The sequence below is a fragment of the Endocarpon pusillum genome (genome assembly GCF_000464535.1).
Source record: "Endocarpon pusillum Z07020 unplaced genomic scaffold C713005, whole genome shotgun sequence".
Taxonomy (NCBI): domain Eukaryota; kingdom Fungi; phylum Ascomycota; class Eurotiomycetes; order Verrucariales; family Verrucariaceae; genus Endocarpon; species Endocarpon pusillum.
Genome location: NW_006913556.1, coordinates 99,112 through 119,908, shown reverse-complemented (window position 1 = coordinate 119,908; position 20,797 = coordinate 99,112). Strand labels below are relative to the sequence as shown.

Sequence of the window (20,797 nt, the reverse complement as noted above, 5' to 3'; positions counted from 1 at the left end):
CCGCGCCTCTTCCTCCCCGCCCCCACCCTCTAAGCCCGTGTTGTCATCATTCTCCATAACCTCATCATTGCTCCCCTCCGCCACACCGACCAGACAATCTTCAATCAATCCAAAAAGCTTCTGCATGTCCCCACGTTCCCTCTCCAACGTATCCTGCAACATGGCCATCTGCTCCTCCGGCAGCCCCGGACGCCGCATCGCTTCCACAATCTGCCTGACGCGCTTCGTGACTTTCGTCATGGTAACGCTGATCATCTCGTAGGCGTACGCTTTGGCCAGGATGGTACCTCTGGCCACGTTGTCGATTAACGCCCATTCAACCACCGAGGCAGGCGATAGGATGGTGTAGTTGAGGAGCTTGTCGACGATGTTGACGCCCACGCCGGGCTGGTTGGTCCAATATCCCATGACGGAGGTGATGATCTGGCGGCGGGCGGCAGGTGAGGCGGGACCGAGGGATAAGAGGCGATCCTTGCAGCGCTCGATGCAGGATAAGACGTGGGACAGGGATTTGGAGCCCACATAGCAGATAGAGGTTACGTAGGCGTCTGTGGAGGCGAGGAGGGGGTCGAGGTTGTGTGCTGCGGCTTCTTGTTCGATCTCTTGCAGGAGAGGGGCGATCTCGGCGTCAGGGGCTTTGCGGCGGATGAGCTGCGCGATCTGAGTGCCTTGGGAGGAGAAGGGGGTCTTGTCGTCAGCATATTTGAAATCTGGGGTGTCTTTTGCCTTTGCTTCAGGGATGAGTGCTTGATATGGTTCTGGGAGAGTGCCCTTGATGCGTTGGGCGAAAGAGAGCCGAATTTCTTTGTCGAGAGCAGCACTCATGAAGGACTTCTTAGGATGCACATCAGGTAAATCAATGTCCCCAACCCTGTCGAGGTTAGTAGATGAATTTCCATCAAGGTAGAGATAACCAACCATTCCGTCCACTTCCACGTAAACCCAAAATTACTGAGATGGTGAGCAAACCAGTCAAGAAAGCGGTGTGCAAGTTCAAGATCAAGCTTCTCGACGCTACGGTATAAAAATCGAATAGCTCGACCAAGACTGGGAGCAATCGCTGCTGGCGCAATTTTGCACGCTTCCGTCAACACCGAATGATAATACACAAGCTTATGCTCGGGAGCTGGAAGCTGGAATAGCTGTGAGAATGCGGCATCGACAGCAACATCTTCGGGTTTCCATGTTGGGCGATCACCGGCCAGATCCCGGAGCTTGTCGAAAGGTGTCGCACGTCTAACAAAGGTGTTAGGTGCGAAGTAGCAGTCAACCTCGATCAGGAATTTGGCAGTGGCATTTCGATTGAAATCCAAACCATTGATGGTATCTGTCAGAGTGTCTCGGACCAGAAATGCGGTGATATCGGAAGCTGGCGGGACGGTTTCAATATCCTGATCATTGTAGACAGAGAAATAGACGTCTGGATAGATGGATCTCGGGCCTATGGCGAGCGTCTCTGGTACAATAATTGTCGGGAAAGGATGTTTCTGAGCCGATGCCAACGGATCTTCTTCATCAGAGCCTACAACGGATTTCCAGGGTCGTGGCAGACATGCGAGTTCCCAAGCCTGTTTTGCTTCTTCCTGAAGATGCTTTTGAAATAATCCTAACGCACTCTGCGTAGTGGACGGCTCATCGCCTGCTCCCGTGTAGAAGGGATCTACCAGGTTTTCCAGGATATGCGGCGTGGAAGCAATTATGTCGGTTTTGTCGAGCAGCTGTGTGGCATCATTTTCTAGCCCAGTCGCTGAGGATGCCATGGTGTAGGCAATGGTGTATAAAATGATCTTGACCAGTTCAAGACCGAGTGACTATCCTGTGCGTCAGCCAGTGGATCAATTTAAGATTAAGCCACTCACATCCTCTGAAGAAGCAGTCTGCAAGTCGACAGCTCTTGAGAAAAGGTCTTCCAACAAAGCGAAGACACCGTTGCCTTCAAACAATCCTTGAATACATGCCAGAAACCGCAAGAAAAGCTTGACTTCTCTCCAATTGCCAGCCTCGATATGTTTTTGGGTCGCATGCCCGATGCTTTTCAGGATCTCCGCCGCAAATTCCGGTTTCTGAGGATTGAGCACCAGGACAACCGCAGCAATGAAAGGAATCTTCAGAGGTTGTTCGATCGTCCTATCGTCCAAGTAAGTCAACGCCTTTCGCTAGGGCTCCAATACACGAACATTTGCACCACAAGGTGGAGAAACCCAGCTGTTATGTCGGTATCAAAGTAGTTGTCTGCTAAAGTCTTCGCAATGTTGCTAACATCTTCTTCCACCTTGCGCACTGGCTGTATCAAGAGTTAGTCAGCATGAGACTCTTGGGGCGCATTGTGACAATACCGATTCTGCGATAGAGAGGATTTGCTTTCGAAGTGTGACAGCTAGAGGCTCCTCGTATCTGCGGCGTTGAGGTCGGCGATCATACTCATCGTCATCTACTGATATGTCAGTCAAGCCAGGAGATGGGGCGCGTTCTGGCAACCTCTGTAGCGTCGCTTCCGGCTATTGAAGAAGCCTCTTCCACCTCGTGGTCGCCGCTCATAGTCGGCCATAGCTGGGATGAAGCTTCCACGAATGGGTTCACCACTAAGGGGTGTGGTTGCGTAAGTACTGGGGCAAGGTGGTAGAGGAGCGAACTTGATGACAGCCTTGAGGGTTGCGTGCCAACTTCGCAGTCTTCTCCAAAAATTGGCAATTGGCAACTGTCAGTATACTAGTCAGCGAAAGGGCGAGCGACCTCGGGGGGCATAGTCACGTGATACTATTCTAAATACCGCCCCGAGTGAAGCCAGCCTTCAAGTTCTACAAGTTCTACTTCTCACCGATAAAAGCTTCTTGCATACATCATTATGGAGTACGCTGCTAAATTCTATCTGCCAAACCAAAAGCAATGCAAGGAACCGTGAAGTAGGGTGAGAATAGCGAAATGCTCTAGTCCTTGCTCAGCAACAAATTGATCGCCATAAGCAGTAGTCCGGGCTATCTGAGCTGGTTGCTCCACAGTACCGGTCCGTGGCCGTGTCAGTTTCGCCTCTGGCCTGATCTCAAGTAATTCACTTCCACCCACAGACAGTCCCTGAGCGGGTGTTTCCATTCTCCATCCCCAACATGTAATGTGCTCCGTGCAGACGGTGCTTCGCAGTCATCTGTTTCACTTTTGCCTATATTTGTCCGCCGTTCACGGCCCCCAATAACGTAGATCTGCTTTTCCGAACACTCTTTCATGGCGAAAACCCAAGAGAGAGGTGTCTAAGCAAACCAAGACTATAGGAGAGAGCTATCAGAACCTTCCGTTCTCTCAAATCTTCTGACGCCGACTAGTGGATGATGCGAAAACCCATTTTCTTCAAGGTCACGATACTCCAAACAGCGTTCACTTCGTTACGCATTTAGCCAAGCTCGACTCAGTCAAGCCTCGCTATCATCTCGTCTTTATTCATGGGCGTGAAGTTATCAATGTCAAGACCTCGAGCAGCCAGTGCCGGGCGCGCATGTGGAGGGACTAGTTTGTGGTTGAGGAACGGGGCGATGGAAAGTTCTAAAATTTATCAGCAGAATGAAAGGTCGACGAAAGAAGTCCACCATACCATGCCTGGAGAAGTCGAACAAATTTGGCAGCTCCTTCGAGGCACTATTGGAATGACGAGAATCAGGAAGGCGGGTGTTGGGGTCACGAAGTTCGTCAAAGAACGGCTGACACATCGCTTCGATCGCAGACAGACGCTGAGTTGGGGTATATTCTAGGAGGGCGGAGATGAGATCAATAGCATCAGGACTTGCTTTGCGGAAGACCTTTGATTTGTCAGTGAAATGTGGCTTGTGAGGACAAGGCGCTTAGTATACCTTGTTGAATGGATGAGGTTTGATTTGGGGAAATTTATGCTCCATATAATTTGGATTCATGGTCCGGATTTGATCCCTTGTTGGAGTGCCCAGCACCTTGATGATCTCCACTAATTGATCGATGCCAGACTCTCCAGGGAACAGAGGCTGTCCAAGCATCAATTCTGCCATGACGCAACCGGTAGACCAAACATCTGAGCCACGTCAGTATGCCGAGGCCAGCGTCAGTGATACCATGACTTACCGATTTTGGTTGTGTAGTTCGTGGCTCCAAAAATGAGTTCTGGTGCACGGTAATACCGTGAACAGATGTACGACACGTTAGGTTCGTTTTCCACAAGGATCTTGGCACTTCCAAAGTCACACAGCTTGAGGACGCCGCTCCCGGGGTCGAGAAGCAGATTTTGAGGCTTGATGTCACGATGGCAGATGCCTTGGGAGTGAATGTAGGCCAGCGATCTAAAGAGTTGGTAGATGTAGAGCTTGACTTCAAGGATGGGCATTGTCGTTTTCATCTTGTTAAAGTATCTCGAGGCACGGTAGACTGTCTCGGGGACAAATTCTAAGACAAGGTTGAGATAGACTTCGTCTTTCTGGGGTTATAAATTTAGCAAAGCCTCTACAGATACGACGAGTAGACAACATACCCTTTCCCCGTTCGAGTAATAGAATGCTTTGAGTTCGACAATGTTTGGATGTCGAACAATTCGCATGATTTGCAGCTCGCGATTCTGATTGACGTCAACCAACAATTGAGCATGCTTTGTACAGGGCATACCTTGAACCTCTTGTCCTGCAACACTCTCTTGATGGCAGCATCTTCCCCGCTGGGTGACAATTTGGTCTGAAACACAACACCGAAGGAGCCATTACCGACTATCTTGCATTGAGTGTATTGCATGTCTTTGGTCTCGCCAGTCAAGCCATCCTGTACTCTCTCGCGAATAACTTCTGCTAGCATCATTCAGTTAGTGGAAATATCTCAAACGCCTCTGCCTTCAGCCGCTTACCTCCCATGCGCAGACTGCTAAAAACACCCGGCCGGTTTTGTGACATATTTTGATCTACCGCTCACTTGCGATCCACCTTGACGAGCTCTGCTGGAAGACCCAATGCGGCAACGTAAAGTGGCTGTTATGTCGGAGCAGACGCAGCAACCCGGAGCAGCTTAGCAGAGGGATCGTCTAAGATAGGTCCTTAGAGTCAAAAGACTATTGAATGAAGTTCGCAAGACGGAAATCGAGTTTGAGATCGCACGAAGAGTTGGTAGCCTTGGCAAGCGATGAGGGGTCGATCCAGCAAGACTGCGCATGCGATGGGGCTGCGGGTTCCTGGAAAGAACAAAAAATGGCCTGCAGGACGGATCGGGACCGGTGAACCGTATAATGTTTAGTATTTGTGGAGATAAGGATGCTCGGATGGTGGTGGCGGTGTTTACGTAGAAGTGCTAGAAGAATGACTTTCAGGGTAAGACCATCTGGGCGTCTGCGTGTCTGGGTGGTGTGCGTAAGTGTTTCGTGAGAGGAGAGATGGCACAGGAAACGATGTATGGCAGATGTAATCGCACACAGCTGCAAGAGGATAGAGCGGACCAGTAGGGTGGGTGACAGACTTAGTAGAAGTGCATGAAGCGGCAGAGGATATTAGAAGGATGAGCAATGTGTTGAGGGACTCTGAATCTAAGTTAGTAACTCGGTGTGGAAGATCTCATGACCTTGGAGGCAGTGGCAGCAGCGTGACCCAAAAAGAGCCCGGGGGGAAGTTCTAACTTAGGCTAAACTCAACCTTAACAACTCTAAATTAGCACTCCTTCCACACAGCTGTTCATTAGGAGATGTTTACTTGTGCTGAGTCTTTGGAGCTTCCCTTGCTCCAGCAGGGACGTTCCCATCAATCTAGTCGAGTTTAACTGCAACCATTGAACGTTTAGTAACTAATTATCCGTAACTCGTACCCAACACTACCGCCACGACCCACAGCCGCCGCTGCTTGGCCTCCGCTCCAGCCACTACCTTTCCTCAACTATGTAGCTTGCGATACAGTAACTGAGCGCTTCCTCAGTGCTGTTTTTCGATCATTTGCACATCATCTTTAAATACGTTCATCTAGAATGGCTCAGCCACTCCGCTGGCTTTGCCTACTTCTTTGCTATGGCGCACCATCAGATATAGTCACTACCATGATCATGCGAACTCGCATGCTGCCAATTAGGGGCCCTCCCCAGTTGAGACGGGAGATTTCCCCTGACAGCTCACAAGACGTTCATTTCATATGAACCCGCTAGCAATCGCAAGAGTGGGCCCGCAAGTGCTTGCAGAAGGTCCGTGTATATTTCCTTTGCGGCTCAAGATCCTATGCCTATCCAACAAATGTTTCCTACCCTACGTGTATCTTGATATTCGGGGGATCCGAGCGTCTTCGATTTGAAGTATCTAGCTGGAAGCGACATCATCTTCACTCGTCGGTGGTGGCTACATGTCTTCAACACATCCGCGCCATGATCATCGGTGAATCCTTATGTAGTAGGTGTAAAGGCGCGCCCAGGAATGCCACAACCATGACTACTACTGATTTCCCTGTCCCTGGCTTTCCCTGCATAAGTGCGTCCCTGTCCACTGGATCAAGAAAGGCCTTGGTCGGTTCGAACGTCGAACTCAGGTTGTCATGAATTGGGTCTCAAAGTACTTTGTAGGCAGAGCCTGGATCTTTCATACCCGTTCTGCATGGATATATCCGCCTTCTAAATGTCGCAGGTACGTGGTAGATGAGTTAGCCGCTGCGCAGGGAATGAAGTGGGGATGGCCACTGTCCCGGGCTCGATGAGGTAAGAACGCATTAACCGTGCACTTTTTGCACTAAGCTTTGCAGCTTAGTGCACCACAGCGCAACGAAAAATTGCAGCGCAACGATAAATTTTTTCTATTTCAACGTCTATTGCCCCCCCTCGTCGCTCAATTGGTACTCTAATTGATCCTCAGGGTTCATAGAGGCAATACGAAGACGAGCTATTGCAGAAATAGCCCTATAAAAGCGTACAAACTTGGGTCTTTCCCGTTTAGGGCATTGACGCCGAGAGTACTCCTTCTTCTCCCAACTCTCTTGCTCCCTTCGTGTGCGTAATCGAATTCGCTCCTTGGCCTTCTCAACAGTAATAATGCCCCCTTTTTGTACGGTACGACGCGTGGCTTTCGCACGTGCAGCGCGTGCTGCTTCGGCCAATTGAGTATGCTCTAAATCCGCCTCTGCTTGGGCCCCTGATTGTACACGCGCCATAGCACCCTTGATGAATTTGTGCACAAGTAACTCGCTCTTCGAATCAAACTCTATATCCGTCTGAATTTGCTCTGCAAATTGAGCAATTTCGTAGATCTTTTTCGGCGTTTTTGTAATATCTAATGACTCTGATTCAGAATCATTTTCAGAATCAAGAACTGACGGAGGAGGCAATTTGGCAATTACCATATTTGGATTATAGGGCACAAGACCAGTTTCTCGAAAAGCACTTAGAATTGTAGAATTCTTAAAAGTCTGCGTACGAATTTCGTGGATATTAGCCAAAAAGGCTGCTCGCGAAAATGAGTAATCGCTAAGCCGTACGGCACGGTCAATAGCCTCTGTATGATAGTGCTTAAGTGGTTGAAAGCATACTACATCAAGTGGCTGTAGAAGATGCGTAGAATAAGGAGGAAGGCAGAAGGGAATAATAGCATTATCCCAGCAATATTATATGAATTCGAACTCAAAATGAGTATTGAATCTGTCTAAAATTAGTAATTGATATACACTCTTTGTAATAGCTCTTGTGGATTTATTAAAATAACGAATCTACTCATTATGAATGCTGCTATTCAAATATCCAGTTTCACTGCATGTAATAACGTAATTTGGAGGTAATTCGTCAACAAATGTCGTTTCAGAGAGGGTTTGAAGTGCTATTACCAGAATTAGTGGAAGAAGAAATCCATTAGCGCCCATATACTCAATTGAAGTAAGAGATTCGCGATTATCTAGATCATTGATGAAGAAGGGTAATTAAGCATTTTTCTTTCGAATAATAACTTTGTGCGCTCGACTAACGCCTATTCGAAAGCCTGTTTCATCCATATTATAAATATCCTCTTTAAGGATACTATATTTCGTCTTGGTCTCACGAAATCGCTCAAAATGAGCTTGTATGTCCTCCTCATTGTGCGTAAGTTTTCGTAGAATAGAGAGAGGCTTCCTCTTCTTTATAATGTACTTCGGATGACGTTGTAGAAAGCGTGAAGACCAAATCTTACTAACCATAGGGGGGGCAGTAGTAGAATTGCTGTGGACACGTTCGAGGATAGAATTTGCAGCGCCTTAGAGCATTCGAGGGCGTGCGCTTACTCCTGATTCGTCTAATCGATCAAGATAGTGGCAAAGAGCAAGCTCTTGGTCCTCATTGAGTCTTTTATTCCTTCCCCTACATTGTATCTTATTTTGAACGCCCTTGAACCTTCTTCGAAGTCGTTGAGGAGGAACGTCGAATTCGCGCGCTGTTTGCGAGATATTAGGGTATTCGGCTTCGTTTAACACGTAAATAGCATTATCGATTCTATCCTCAATTTCTTGATAGGATTCAGCCATTTTTCGTTGAATGGGAGCGCGTTTTGTGTGGCCGTATGAATAATTGAAAAAATTTATCGTTGCGCTGCATTTTTCGTTGCGCTGTGGTGCACTAAGCTGCAAAGCTTAGTGCAAAAAGTGCACGGTTACTTCAAAAGCAGCACCATTGTGGAGCCACCAGTCGCATCTCCACCTGCCAGTGTGTCAATGCTCAAATTCCAATAGCTCCATACGCTTGGCAAGGGTCGTGCCGCTCGAAGGTCTCAACAATCTGTCCTGAAAGGGATATCAGGCGATGCAGCTTACGACGTATCTAAGGCCAAGGGTCTTCCTGCTGCGGACCCCGGAGGCGTATAAGAAAATGAGCCCCTTCGCAGGTTCGCTGGGAAATGTTCATCATCAATTGTATTGTTACATTGTCTTCTAGGTATTGAAGGAACGATCCGATGCAGCTCGCTTCGCCAGGCAAGCTGCTAACATTATCGTAGTCCATGTACACACGGCGCAATGAGGAATTGGGCAGGAATAATCGAACCTCTATGCAATAACACACTAGCCCAGCACCAAAACGTAGGCTGGTTGAAAGACGCTCTTCCCTCAAACGTGAAAATTACCCTGATGAGGACGTCCTTCTCCGGAGTGAAGAGCTAAGAACAGAATGGGGATCAAGGTGCCCGGGTAGTGTTGAGAGACGCTGAAGCTATCAAGGATGTCGGGATGCGTCAAAGGATTATCTAATGGCGTTTTGCGTGATGAGACTAGTAGGGAGGATTCGGAGCTTCAACTTTTTCAGAGGCTTCCATGAGCTCTTCTGGTGCCGCCTCAATGGACACCGCCAACCCAATTTTGGATGTTTGCTATAACCACATATAAATTTAGTAAAGAAATTCCAGCGTGCCGTCCCGTTGACAGAGCTGAGGTTGGCTTACCTTTACTTGATCAATTTCTCCAGCAAAAGTCATGGTGACGACCGGCGCCACTCGCTTCTCCAGATAGCAACCAACCTTGCCTGTGCTGTCGACCTGCGCACGAAACGTAGAGGCCCGGAAATCATACTTTGCACCAATGGTTGTAGTGCCTTCTCGACGGATACTGCTGAGCATACCACCGTTGCCTCCAAGGCCAGGCGCAAATTGTAATTGAGTATCCACACCAGCTTCGACTTGTGCCGTAAGTTGCCTCCAGTATGAGATATTCAAGATCCCTTGAGCCATGTATTGTGCGCTAGCAATCCAATCATCACCCTTGTATCGTCCACAGTATGATATGGCAGTTTCTGGACGCGCATTGAGCGCTTGTCGCTGCCACACACCCTCGGCTCCCAGAGAAACCCTTGGAGTAATGGTTTGGAGGTAATTACCGATGAAGATACCTGTTAAGGATCCATCCAGAATCGAGGGATTCATGGCTTTAATCGACGCAGAGAAATCATCCCCAGTATATTCACTGTCCAGTTGTACAAGTGCTTGTCCTTCTGATATCTGCGCTTGTGATTTCGAGATGAGCTTGGGTGACCAGCGGTAATTAGCGAAGCATTGTGCAGAGCCATCGTTTGAGAGGCCAGCTTGTAATAGAACCTGAGCACATATAGTCAGCCATCGAAGACGGCTCCCCAGCAGGGGAAACAGGATATTCTTACACTTGGAGTTCCGTACAGTGCCATCAAGTTGTAGGGTGACGGAACGTTCGGTCCCATCTGAAAACCATGCTGTATGCGAAATAGAGGAGCGAGACTGAAAACCTTTTGGAAGTCGGCACGAAGGCCTTGGAACATGAAATTGGTGCAAAGAACATCTTTCTGTATTTCTCGGGCTATGTTGTCCACAGTGCCAGGATTTGTGAGCTTCAGGGCTTTCCTCCGCTCCGAGAAGACTGCATAGCTGTCTGCGATCGTTGCTGCAATGGCATTGTTGGTGAGAAATGACAGTGATCCAGCTTTCGCTTCAACCATGACGAATGGAAGCGTGAAGAGCGGTAGTGGCTATGCAGACTAATACAAAGCTCCAGATGCTCGGAAAGGTGCGAGGTGTGAAGAAGGCTGATAGATACTGATGCGTATGCAAGCAGAGACAGGATGCTGATCCTTTTGTCAATCCAGCAGTAACCACAGACCAGTCGAAAAAATTACAGCCCCATTCGGACAAGGTCGCGACTAGATAGCGTACAACACCGCAACACCATGACACCACCGTCACCAACTCCACGGACTCCCTACATACGTGTACATAGAAGAAAAAGTATTTCACATATCCAACTGCTTCTGTGACCACGTTGAACGAAATTTGATTACTTGCAAACATCCGCGCTTGCTTTTCTCAAAGACTGAAGTCTTTTCCACAGCTGATCTTGCCTTCCCTGTTTTTAGAGTACAGCCGGATAACTGTATGAAGGGAATATCCTATTACTCCAATTTCTAGGTAAGAAACAGAAGACCCTTTGGTATTGGTGGCTCATCTGCGCATTTGTGAAATATCGTGCCTGGCAATATGGACACCCTATTAACAGCGGAGGTGGCTGCCAACTCTCCAAGGTTCAGGCGGAAGTCAAGCACTTTCGTGGATGCCATTCATGATTTACCAGAGAAAATGGAAATGGCACCCGCGCAGCTTTACAGCACCGAATCTGGCCGCCTGTTCCACTCTGGGAGGATCGCCATTGCGACGGTTGGACTGCCTGCTCGTGGCAAGACTCATGTGTCAGTGGCATTGGCTCGGTACCTACGTTGGCTTGGAGTTAAGACTCGGATATTTCATTTGGGAGACTACCGACGGGCAACGGTTGGACCAGGAAAAGATGTGCCAGACGACTACTTCTTTGTGAATGCATCAGCATCGTCCGTGTTACTACGACAGAAGATCCTGAAGAAGTGTCGTGAGGACATATATCATTTTCTCAACCATGAAAACGGCCAGATTGCAATCTATGATGCTGTCAATCCACTCTCGGCGGGTCGGAGATCCCTAGCAAAAGAGTTTGCAAAGCATGATATCGAAACGCTCTTTATCGAGTCGTCTTGCGATGATGAAAGAATCATTGAAGAGAATGTGCGAAGCGTTAAGATATCTTCTCCAGATTATGTTGGCTGGGATCCCGCTGACGCAGTCAAACATTATCTTGCAAGGATGTCTGCGAAGATTCCACATTTTGAGACCATGGAAGAACCTGACCTCAACTTCATCAAGGTAGAGCACCCCGCTGTTGAATGTCGACTTGCAAAAAACGCTCACTATAGCAGATGATTAACGCGGGGGAACGGCTGGTGGTGAACAATTGCAGTTTCGGCTATCTGTCCCATCGTATTGTATTTTATCTTCTGAACTTACATATTAAATCTAGGCATACTTATTTCGTGCGCGTAAGTCAATCTGAGAGGTATATTTCACGGCACACTGACGGGAACCAGGCAGGGACAACCCGTGAAGAGGATTCTTACAAGGCTGATGCGCACCTTTCGCCACAAGGAGAGGACTATGCTATGAAAATGAGTCAGACACTACTAAAACATCGTGAGGAGGAACGGGCAGCTCTCATAGAGAAAGGCGGTGCAGACACGCCGTTGAAGCCACTTACTATTTGGACTTCAACACGTCGCCGAACGGTGGAAACCGCCAGTTGGCTGAAGCTTCAAGGGTACAAAGTCCGGCAACGATCTCAGATGAGCCAGCTGAACCCGGGGGTGTGTGAGAAGATGTCTGAGACACGGATCAGATTAGAGTACCCAGATGAGATCAGAAAGCATGAAGCAGACCCTTATCATCATCGTTACCCAAGGGCCGAAGTATGTGCTGAGCATCTCGAACCTAAAGGTTGTTTGCTAACCATTGCAGTCATATCACGATGTTGCCGTCCGTCTTGAACCAATCATCCTTGAACTCGAGCGTGAACAGAATGATCTGCTCATCATTGCCCACGAGAGCGTGTTGAGAGTATTATATGGATACCTTATGGCTTGCAATTCAACTGACATACCATTCTTATCATTTCCGCGCAACGAGATTATCGAGGTCAGGCACCTGTGTGTTGTTTGTCTTTCGATGCTAACTGTGTTTGTAGATCATCCCTGCCAGCTACAACAACGAAGCAAAACGCATAAAAATCCCTGACTTGCCACCTGAGATGATTCCCGCATCCCCCGAGGATATCAAGATTCCTGTCCCGCCCAGTGGGATTATCACGCCCATGCCAGGAGGAATTGGCAGTCCGCAGATTGCAGCGACAATGCCAGAGACGGGATCTGGTACCAAGACGCCTGAGAACAATGACGAACTTGCGATCAGGATCCATGATGTCGTCTGAAAGAGGTTGTAGATTTGATGATGTGATAGGGTCCGCTGATACCGGCCCGTATTCATTGCAGCTGTACAGCATTCTCGATGGGTTTAGCCGGGTGCAACTGTTGGATGCTCTGTGGCGACAAGGAGACTTTCTGGCAATACCTACAATCTATTCCATGTACTCATCCGCCATGCAGTGTAGACACAAATAGAATGTTATCTCCATTGACAAGCTCATACTTCTCTTCGCCTTCAAGTTCCCAGTCTGCATCGTTGATGAGAACCAAGATCCCAGGTCGTCTGAAACTCAATCAACATCGATTCTCCGTTTCGGAAGATCATCATTACATGGTTCCATCAACAACGAAGAGTTCTTTTCTCGAATCGTTCATAACATTCTCACATAAGTAGTGAACAAGGACATCGATGTTCACTGGCAATCCACGAGCATCTTTTGTTGGGATCGAGATTTTATGCTTGCTTTTGTTGTTGAATAGCATTTCAAGGCCTCCTCTGTAGATGCAGTCAATCTTCCTGGCTCGCTGATGCCGTTGGCTGCACGTACGTGAACTCAACAACAATATCAATTGTCGGATTCTGTGTTTCTGTCATTGTGCTCGGTGAAACAAGGCAAGGTTGTTATGACTTGTAATAGAGTGTAGGTGGGTTTTGAGACGATCAGCGGAGACGGTTTTAACACCGCTGCCCTGGCCAACACGGGACCACCTTGTTGAAAGCAAAATGTGAATTTTCTATCCCGGAGTACGCTCTTTCGATAGAGGATATAGAATTGTGGGTAAGGTCAGCTTCGAAATATAAAATCTTGCTAAATCTGCATCACCGAGAAAAGTCCTCTTAACGGAATATTTTCTAGGAAACTTTTTCATGTCTTACAACTCCAATTAAATCAGCAAAGAACGAGCATCGATGATCCCACCAAGTTTCGATTACATTAGCGCTGGAGGCAATCGACACCCTTCAGCTGCAGACTGGGATCAATGGTCTGGTGTGCTTGCATTCGGAGCCGACCAGAATGTTGCCTTTTGGAACCCACTTGTATGCAGTGGACATTGAAGTTGCAGTTGCCACGGCGAACGGCTGACCACAGGACAGGGAGCCGATGGGAGAGGGATTTATGCAATCTTGGTGGGACATGAGGACCAAGTCAATGCTATCAAATTTGCTCAACAGATGTCGGATGAAACACGGAGACTACTGAGCGGATCTGCTGACGGTGAGCTTTGCGTATGGCAGAGTAATTCACATGGCAACCTGCCAGACCAATGGGTTCTGCTTTCGAAATTGAAAGCCCACAAAGGCGCCATCAATACTATTGCTACACTTCCTGGTTCGCAACTGTTCGCCACAGGAGGGTCAGACTCCACGATCAAAATCTGGAGTCTCCCTGCTGGAGACACGAGCGCCGCCCTAGTCCATACTATTGAGCTGAAACCAAGCTACATACCTCTCACAGTTGCAATTGGCGATCTTATGGTAGAGGATCAGACGGATTCGGTGTTTGTTGCCGTTGGCGGAACGAGACCATCGATTCAAGTTTACACAGTGTCGGGTTTGGCTGCCGGAAAAGCTACTCATTGTCTTCAAGTGACAATTAGCGGCCATGAAAGCTGGGTCACGTCGCTAGCCTTGAAAAGCATCAGAGAACATGGTCGAAGTCCAGACGAAGCTCTCTGGCTTGCATCTGCTAGCCAGGACAAATCAATTCGACTTTGGCTCATTTCACGCGACCGCCATGATAACCATGGTTGTCCACCGAAGGATGAACTCCTGCTGGAACAATCTCTTGCAGCCAAGGTGCACACTATTCGAGCAGCGTCTGTTACTCTTTCGATTACATTCGAGGCACTATTGTTGGGGCATGAAGACTGGATATATACAGCTTTCTGGAACCCTCAACCGGGCACCCGACAGCTTCTGACGGCATCAGCGGACAACTCTTTGATTGTGTGGGAGCCGGAGCCGTTATCAGGTATCTGGCTAAGTAGCACCCGTTTGGGAGAAATCAGCGGACAAAAAGGAGCCACGTCGGCAACCGGTAGTACTGGAGGCTTCTGGATAGGGTTGTGGTCACCAAATGCTGATGCAGTAGCTTGTCTAGGCAAAACTGGAAGTTGGAGGCTATGGAAACACGACACAAATCGCTCATACTGGGTCCAAAAGGCAGGCCTCAGCGGACATACGAAGATCGTGACCGATCTGTCATGGACCAGAAAAGGCGAATACCTGTTGTCGACTAGCTCTGATCAGACGACAAGGCTGCACGCTGAATGGCAATCCAGCGACTCAAGATCTTGGCACGAATTTGCACGGCCGCAAATACATGGCTATGATCTAAATTGCATACAAAGCTTGTCAACAACAGGGTTTGTGTCAGGGGCTGATGAAAAGCTGCTTCGTGTATTTAAGCAGCCCAAGAATGTTGCGAACATGCTGAAACGGCTTTGCGGGATTGCCTCATCCGAAGAGGCAGACGTCATGCCAGAGGCAGCGGACATGCCAGTGCTGGGTTTATCAAACAAAGCAACCCCACAGAATATTGGTGATGGGGCCGACTTTGATGTCGACGATAATGTTGCTGGTCCCACGCCTTCAGCAGTCTATGACTCCGAGGAGCCCCCTACCGAAGATCATCTCGCTCGGCACACATTATGGCCAGAGCAGGAGAAGCTATACGGCCATGGGCATGAGATATCTGCATTGGCAGCTAATCATCCCGGTTCGTTCATAGCTACAGCCTGTAAAGCAAGCTCCACAGAACATGCGGTCATTCGAATGTATGATACAAAGGATTGGCACGAGATCAGACCACCACTTGCGGCCCACTCTTTGACTATTACGGGGTTGGCATTTGAGATGAATGGCGACCAATTGCTGAGTGTTGGACGCGATCGACAATGGGCTGTCTTTGTTCCAACAACCCCCAGAGGTGGGCTCGCCACTAACGGGCACGCTTCGCCGAATTATGCTTTGTCAGCAGCGAATCCGAAAGGTCATACAAGGATGATTCTGGACGCAGCGTGGTGCGTGACAAGTACTTGGCCTGTCTTCGCTACAGCAGGTCGTGATAAGACTGTAAAGATCTGGGCATCTCTGGACGACAAGAACCAAGAGTTTACCTGCAGGACGAATATTGTACGAGACGCAGCTGTGACCGCCATAGATTTCTATAATAACTACGCCGAGAACCTTGCTTGTCTAGCCGTGGGAGAGGAAACTGGGCAACTCTCGTACCACGTCATTCCGGTCGATCCCTACAGAAGCAGTGATGGCAAGCCGATTGAGCCTCTTCGATCGGTGGAGATTGCAAAGAGACTGTGCCCTTCCAAGGCTATAATGCGCCTGGCATGGCGACCGTGCGACTTGGGCCGACTCGGGAATGGAGCACCAAGTCAGCTGGCAGTGGCCAGCGCGGACTCATCTCTGCGCATCCTCTCGATAGACTGGGAAGATCGGAGGGAACATGAACATACATATGAGGAACATATAGATGATTAAGAGGCGTTAAGGCCTTTCCCAAAATTGAAAATACACCAAGATTGCTCATGGTCTTGTTGAAGACCAGACGGGTATCGATACCAAAGCCAAACCATGACTCCTAGAATCACCAAGCTCAAGCTTGCTTCTCCAACCTCGTCTCCTGACCATAACCTCCCTTGCCATCCATACTTTCATACGTCTTGCCCTCACTCTGTCCATGTCTCGGACCGCGCTCCTCCAAATCCTCCTTCAACCAATGCAACACCAAATCGCCCAACTGACTATTCCCGCTCGACTTGATCTTGGCCAGATCCCACCTCTCCATACTCCCCCACTCCTTCACCCTTCCCAGATGCATATGCACCAGATGCGTCGGCCACTGCGCCAGATTATCCAAGATATGCGTGGCATAGACAATGGTGCAGGCGCGACCCTCGGTCTCGCGCTTCAGCCAGGCCAGAAAAGCGGAGCGGCTCAACAGATCCAGGTCGACGGTGATCTCGTCTAGCAGCAGCACGGTCCAGGGCCGCAGCAGGCCCATGGCGAGCTGGACGCGGCGCCGCTCGCCGTCGGAAACCGCGTGCATGCGCCAGCGCAGGTCGATGTCGAGGATGGCGACGAGCTCGTCCTTGCGGTCCGGGTAGTGCCGTCGCTGCGCACGATCGGGTTCAGCACCCATTCGAGCCCGAGGTAGGTCACCCCTTGGAGGCCTTCCTTGAAGGGGTCGACGCCGCCGATGGACACGGTCCCGGTGGGGGCGAGGCGCTTGCCGGAGAGCAGCCGGAGCAGCGTCGTCTTGCCCGCGCCGTTTGCTGGTTGATGAGACGGTAAGTTGCACATTAATCACATAGCTTATGTTTGCTGGAAAAGCGGACGCTCACCTCCAATTAAAAGGGTTCGGCTCCCGGGGGGTAAGTCGAGCACGACATCCTTCAGGCCGGATGAGCCGTCTGGGAAGGCGTAGCTGAGACCTTTGGTGTTGATTGAAGGAGCACTCGTGGGCTCTACACCATCACTGTCTGCAGACATGGTGTTTCACTTTGTCAACAAGTGACACTCGATTTCTTTGTAAAAAAATTTCTCGGCATCATGATATCATGATACTTATTACACCCCAACTCAGGTTGCAGGTGAATTCGTCGCCGAGTTTGGAGGGCCGTACTCGCCGCTTTAGGCGGCCCCCTTCCCGCAATGCCAACCATTCGCTGCGCTAACGACCGACAAAGAAAGGGAAAGGAAGGCCGAACGCGCCACTCCTGGAACTTATCCACCACTCTGTCGTAAAATGCACTCTTTTTCTAATTGGTCAAAGTAACCGCTAGCGTCTACTCAAAACGACATAAGATTTGAATGGACGGATATAACTTGATAGCGGCTGTTTAAGGTGCGCTTATAGCGCGGCAGCGGCTGCAGCAACCAATTAGAAAAAGAGTGCATTTTATGACAGAGTGGTGGATAATGTGGTCGTCAGCCCTAAAAGCTTCCAGCATCTGCCAGCGTACAGCAATGACCCTAGCAGTATTCCCTTACGCTGAGTATGGTTGGTGACCTCGACGGAAAGCTGTTTTGTTCCCGCTGTTGCTCGTTTTATTTACGGATCAAGAGCCACTTCAGCTATTTACACCCAGCTCAGTCGCGACCACTAGTATAATTTTCATCTTCGGAGCCCTTGTATGAAAGATATGTTAAGAAATAATATAAATCCAGTGTTTAACAACAGTCTAACCCTTAAAAATGCACTTTCTGAGAGTTTCGCCGTGCAATGGTTAAGAGTACCACACTATTTGCAGCTTGGCGAGCAGATTAAATATGAATTAGCGTGCTTCCATCATAGGTATTAAGACTGTACTCCGTAATATACTCACTATTCCGGTTTTAGCATGATTGTTGTTAGAAGTAGTAGCAAACAGCGTACGGAGGTGCCAATTCACTTGATTGAGTTACTCCTATCAAGAGGAGCATTTGTTCATACTAATAGCTATAGAAGCGCATTACTGTAACAGCTCAGAAACAGCATTTGGCGTTCAATTCGTATAGCAATGCTCACTGCCATAAATAACAGGGCGTAACAGTTACAAGAGCGTTTCGTGCGTTTTGCATGCGGGCACCCTTGTACCATCATGCTAATACGTAACAGATACTGTCGAACGTTGCTGACTAATCAGGAGAGTAGAATCTGAATAGCAAGTTGTTCTATCTAACTGACCGCGCAAGGAGAGCCTATTTATACATACCAAATTGCTATATCAAACTGCCAATCCATGCGAAATAGCGCGAAACGTCAATACCAAAAATACATGTTAATTCGAGGCGAAACGCGTAACAAATCTGTGATAAAACGCATTCAAAACGTCGCACAATACGCCACCGTTTGATAACCAGCAAATTCATCGAAGACGCGCAGAATCCAGTAGCGTTTGTTGCAGCGCTATATATCACGTGACATCCGGTCCACAGATACGTATCATATACGCAGGGATTCTGACAATTGTGGCGTACTATCGTGGGCACCGTCGCGAACATTACATCCTCTGCGAGCCTTCGATTGACTATTTAGATTCGCCTTGAGGTGCATGAAACGTGCTCGACAGATATATGCATAGTATTCACATCGTCTGAATCGATATGCCGAGCAAAGAAGCTATTCAAAAACTGATTGCAGCGCGCGGGGCAGGTATCCGGGCAGCATCCGAGAAGCGGGATGTGGATGATTTGATGTCGTGGTACTCGAAAGACGCTGTTTTCACGAACGTCTGTAAGTTTTGAATTAACTAGCCGGGCCGACTGTGGGACTTCCAAGCTCATTTGGAAAACAATAACAGTCAACAACTACACTCTCGAAGGCATCGATGCGGTGCGCGGCATGTATGCACACGTCTACAAAGCTATCCCGTCGTTCAAAATCAGCGACGGAGGGGCTACGGGGTTCACGCCGGAATTTGTGGCTGCCGAGATGACATGTGAGGGCACCGCCGCGGTGGATCTTCCGCAAATGGGATGGAAGGCGGGCGAGACCATGATCATGACGGGTGTGTCGTTGTTTTGGTTTCGATGGGAGGGAGAAGGCGACGAGTGGGACGGTAGTCTCTCCGATGAAGACGTGCATGGCTGGAAGATCATTCGAGAGCGCGCGTACTTTCAGTTCACCAAGCAGGCTTCGGAATAGACCCATAAAAAAGGGCTTTCATGACGTTTTCCCGACAAGAGTCATCCATTGGACTTGACTGGGTACTTATTAGCTGTTATACTCGTTCTCTACTTTGGTGCAGGCGCAAGCTACATTGCACCGCCGAGATGCTTAGTTCCCTGTCACGCATGTCCATCTTACACGCTTATAAGACAAAGTCCTATTTGGAGAACTGAATTGATGAGGAACAATCTCACATAGTTCGCATTCGCAATATAGGGCTTCTCGCTATTCCCCTGGATGTCCTTGCCGAGCGATCGGTGATCCCAGGTATTTGGTAGGATTGCGTGCCGAGAGCCGGGAGCGTGGAGGGATCGTGCAGCAAGGCAGCGCGGGCGGAGCTTCAGCGCAAAGGCCTAGACCAGATTAAGTTGGGAGGCCGTGTGACCATCCCTAAAGGGGCAGGCCGCCTAAACCGAAGGCGGAATTCCGGGTAACGACTTTACATAAGTACACCCCCGCGCGAAAGTATCTGACCAAAACGCGTCATTTTTGAACACGCGTTCTTTTACACCCTTTTTCAAACAACTACCATGGCTCAACGCAAGGCTCTGGCGCCTCTTGAAATTAACAGGAGCTATGGCAAGGAGTTATCTCCATACCAACGAGGCCAAATTTCAGCGTACAAAGCTATAGGGTTGTCAAATCAAAAGATTAGTCAAAATTTGCAATGCAGCAAAGCTACTGTTTTCAACACCCTTGTTCAAAATCCACTGCGCAACCAAGGCAAAAGCTTGCCTCGTTCAGGACGCCCCCAGACCTTAAATAGGGTTCAAAAACGCAACATTCTACGTTTTATTCGTATCAATCCGAAGGCTACTTATCAAGAAATCAAGTCCGAAATTAGTATTAATGTCCATCAAGCAACTATTTATCGAATCCTCAAAGACGAAAGCATTACCAATTGGCTAGCCAAAAAAAGACCTCTATTGACTCCTTAATTGGCTACTAAACGACTTGCATAGTGTCTAAAACAACGAAATTGGACGTGGGATGAGTGGAGTAAGATCATATTCAGTGATGAATGTTCGCTTAAAAGAGGCAGTGGAGCGCGTCGAACATGGGCCTTTCGTACACCACAACAACGTTGGAATTCTGATATGATTGATACATATAAGAAGGGCAAAGATATCAGTGTTATGATATGGGGTGCAATTTATGGAGAAGGTCGTTCTGATATCGTGTTATTAAAGCGTGATCCTGATTCAGAGAAGTCAGGATACACTGCCAACTCTTATCTGGCAGTGCTTCGTGAGCAGATGCCTCGAATATACGAACCAGGTCGCAAATTCATGCAAGATAATGCCCGAATCCATACTGCGAAGAAGATTATTAATTGGCTTCAAGAGGAGGGCATAGAATTGATCGAATGGCCGGCCTATAGTCCTGATCTCAACCCAATTGAACAC

General features: G+C 48.6%; 7 protein-coding genes across 7 annotated transcripts; 3 read left to right on the top strand and 4 right to left on the bottom strand.

Annotated features, from left to right (window-relative positions):
- Nucleotides 1-3,400: 3,400 nt before the first annotated feature.
- EPUS_04166 (Protein kinase gsk3) lies at nucleotides 3,401-4,895 on the bottom strand (the record flags this gene model as incomplete). Its single annotated transcript, XM_007788160.1, has 7 exons — nucleotides 3,401-3,534; nucleotides 3,584-3,788; nucleotides 3,840-4,033; nucleotides 4,084-4,432; nucleotides 4,487-4,570; nucleotides 4,618-4,793; nucleotides 4,850-4,895. 7 exons carry the CDS (start codon nucleotides 4,893-4,895, stop codon nucleotides 3,401-3,403), a joined length of 1,188 nt encoding a protein of 395 aa, XP_007786350.1.
- A 1,875-nt stretch (nucleotides 4,896-6,770) lies between these two features.
- EPUS_04165 (uncharacterized protein) lies at nucleotides 6,771-7,301 on the bottom strand (the record flags this gene model as incomplete). The annotated part of the gene is made up of 1 exon (XM_007788159.1): nucleotides 6,771-7,301. One exon carries the CDS (start codon nucleotides 7,299-7,301, stop codon nucleotides 6,771-6,773), a length of 531 nt encoding a protein of 176 aa, XP_007786349.1.
- A 1,886-nt stretch (nucleotides 7,302-9,187) lies between these two features.
- EPUS_04164 (Mitochondrial import receptor subunit tom-40) lies at nucleotides 9,188-10,380 on the bottom strand (the record flags this gene model as incomplete). Its single annotated transcript, XM_007788158.1, has 3 exons — nucleotides 9,188-9,286; nucleotides 9,359-10,006; nucleotides 10,069-10,380. The coding sequence occupies 3 exons, from the start codon at nucleotides 10,378-10,380 to the stop codon at nucleotides 9,188-9,190; spliced, it is 1,059 nt and encodes a 352-aa protein (XP_007786348.1).
- A 535-nt stretch (nucleotides 10,381-10,915) lies between these two features.
- On the top strand, nucleotides 10,916-12,725 carry EPUS_04163 (uncharacterized protein; the record flags this gene model as incomplete). Its single annotated transcript, XM_007788157.1, has 5 exons — nucleotides 10,916-11,611; nucleotides 11,665-11,784; nucleotides 11,833-12,207; nucleotides 12,257-12,433; nucleotides 12,483-12,725. The coding sequence occupies 5 exons, from the start codon at nucleotides 10,916-10,918 to the stop codon at nucleotides 12,723-12,725; spliced, it is 1,611 nt and encodes a 536-aa protein (XP_007786347.1).
- A 905-nt stretch (nucleotides 12,726-13,630) lies between these two features.
- Nucleotides 13,631-16,219, top strand: EPUS_04162 (uncharacterized protein; the record flags this gene model as incomplete). Its single annotated transcript, XM_007788156.1, has 2 exons — nucleotides 13,631-13,759; nucleotides 13,817-16,219. 2 exons carry the CDS (start codon nucleotides 13,631-13,633, stop codon nucleotides 16,217-16,219), a joined length of 2,532 nt encoding a protein of 843 aa, XP_007786346.1.
- Nucleotides 16,220-16,334: 115 nt separating this feature from the next.
- EPUS_04161 (uncharacterized protein) lies at nucleotides 16,335-17,230 on the bottom strand (the record flags this gene model as incomplete). The annotated part of the gene is made up of 3 exons (XM_007788155.1): nucleotides 16,335-16,853; nucleotides 16,901-17,013; nucleotides 17,083-17,230. The coding sequence occupies 3 exons, from the start codon at nucleotides 17,228-17,230 to the stop codon at nucleotides 16,335-16,337; spliced, it is 780 nt and encodes a 259-aa protein (XP_007786345.1).
- Nucleotides 17,231-18,826: 1,596 nt separating this feature from the next.
- On the top strand, nucleotides 18,827-19,367 carry EPUS_04160 (uncharacterized protein; the record flags this gene model as incomplete). Its single annotated transcript, XM_007788154.1, has 2 exons — nucleotides 18,827-18,956; nucleotides 19,024-19,367. 2 exons carry the CDS (start codon nucleotides 18,827-18,829, stop codon nucleotides 19,365-19,367), a joined length of 474 nt encoding a protein of 157 aa, XP_007786344.1.
- Between the last annotated feature and the right edge of the window lie 1,430 nt (nucleotides 19,368-20,797).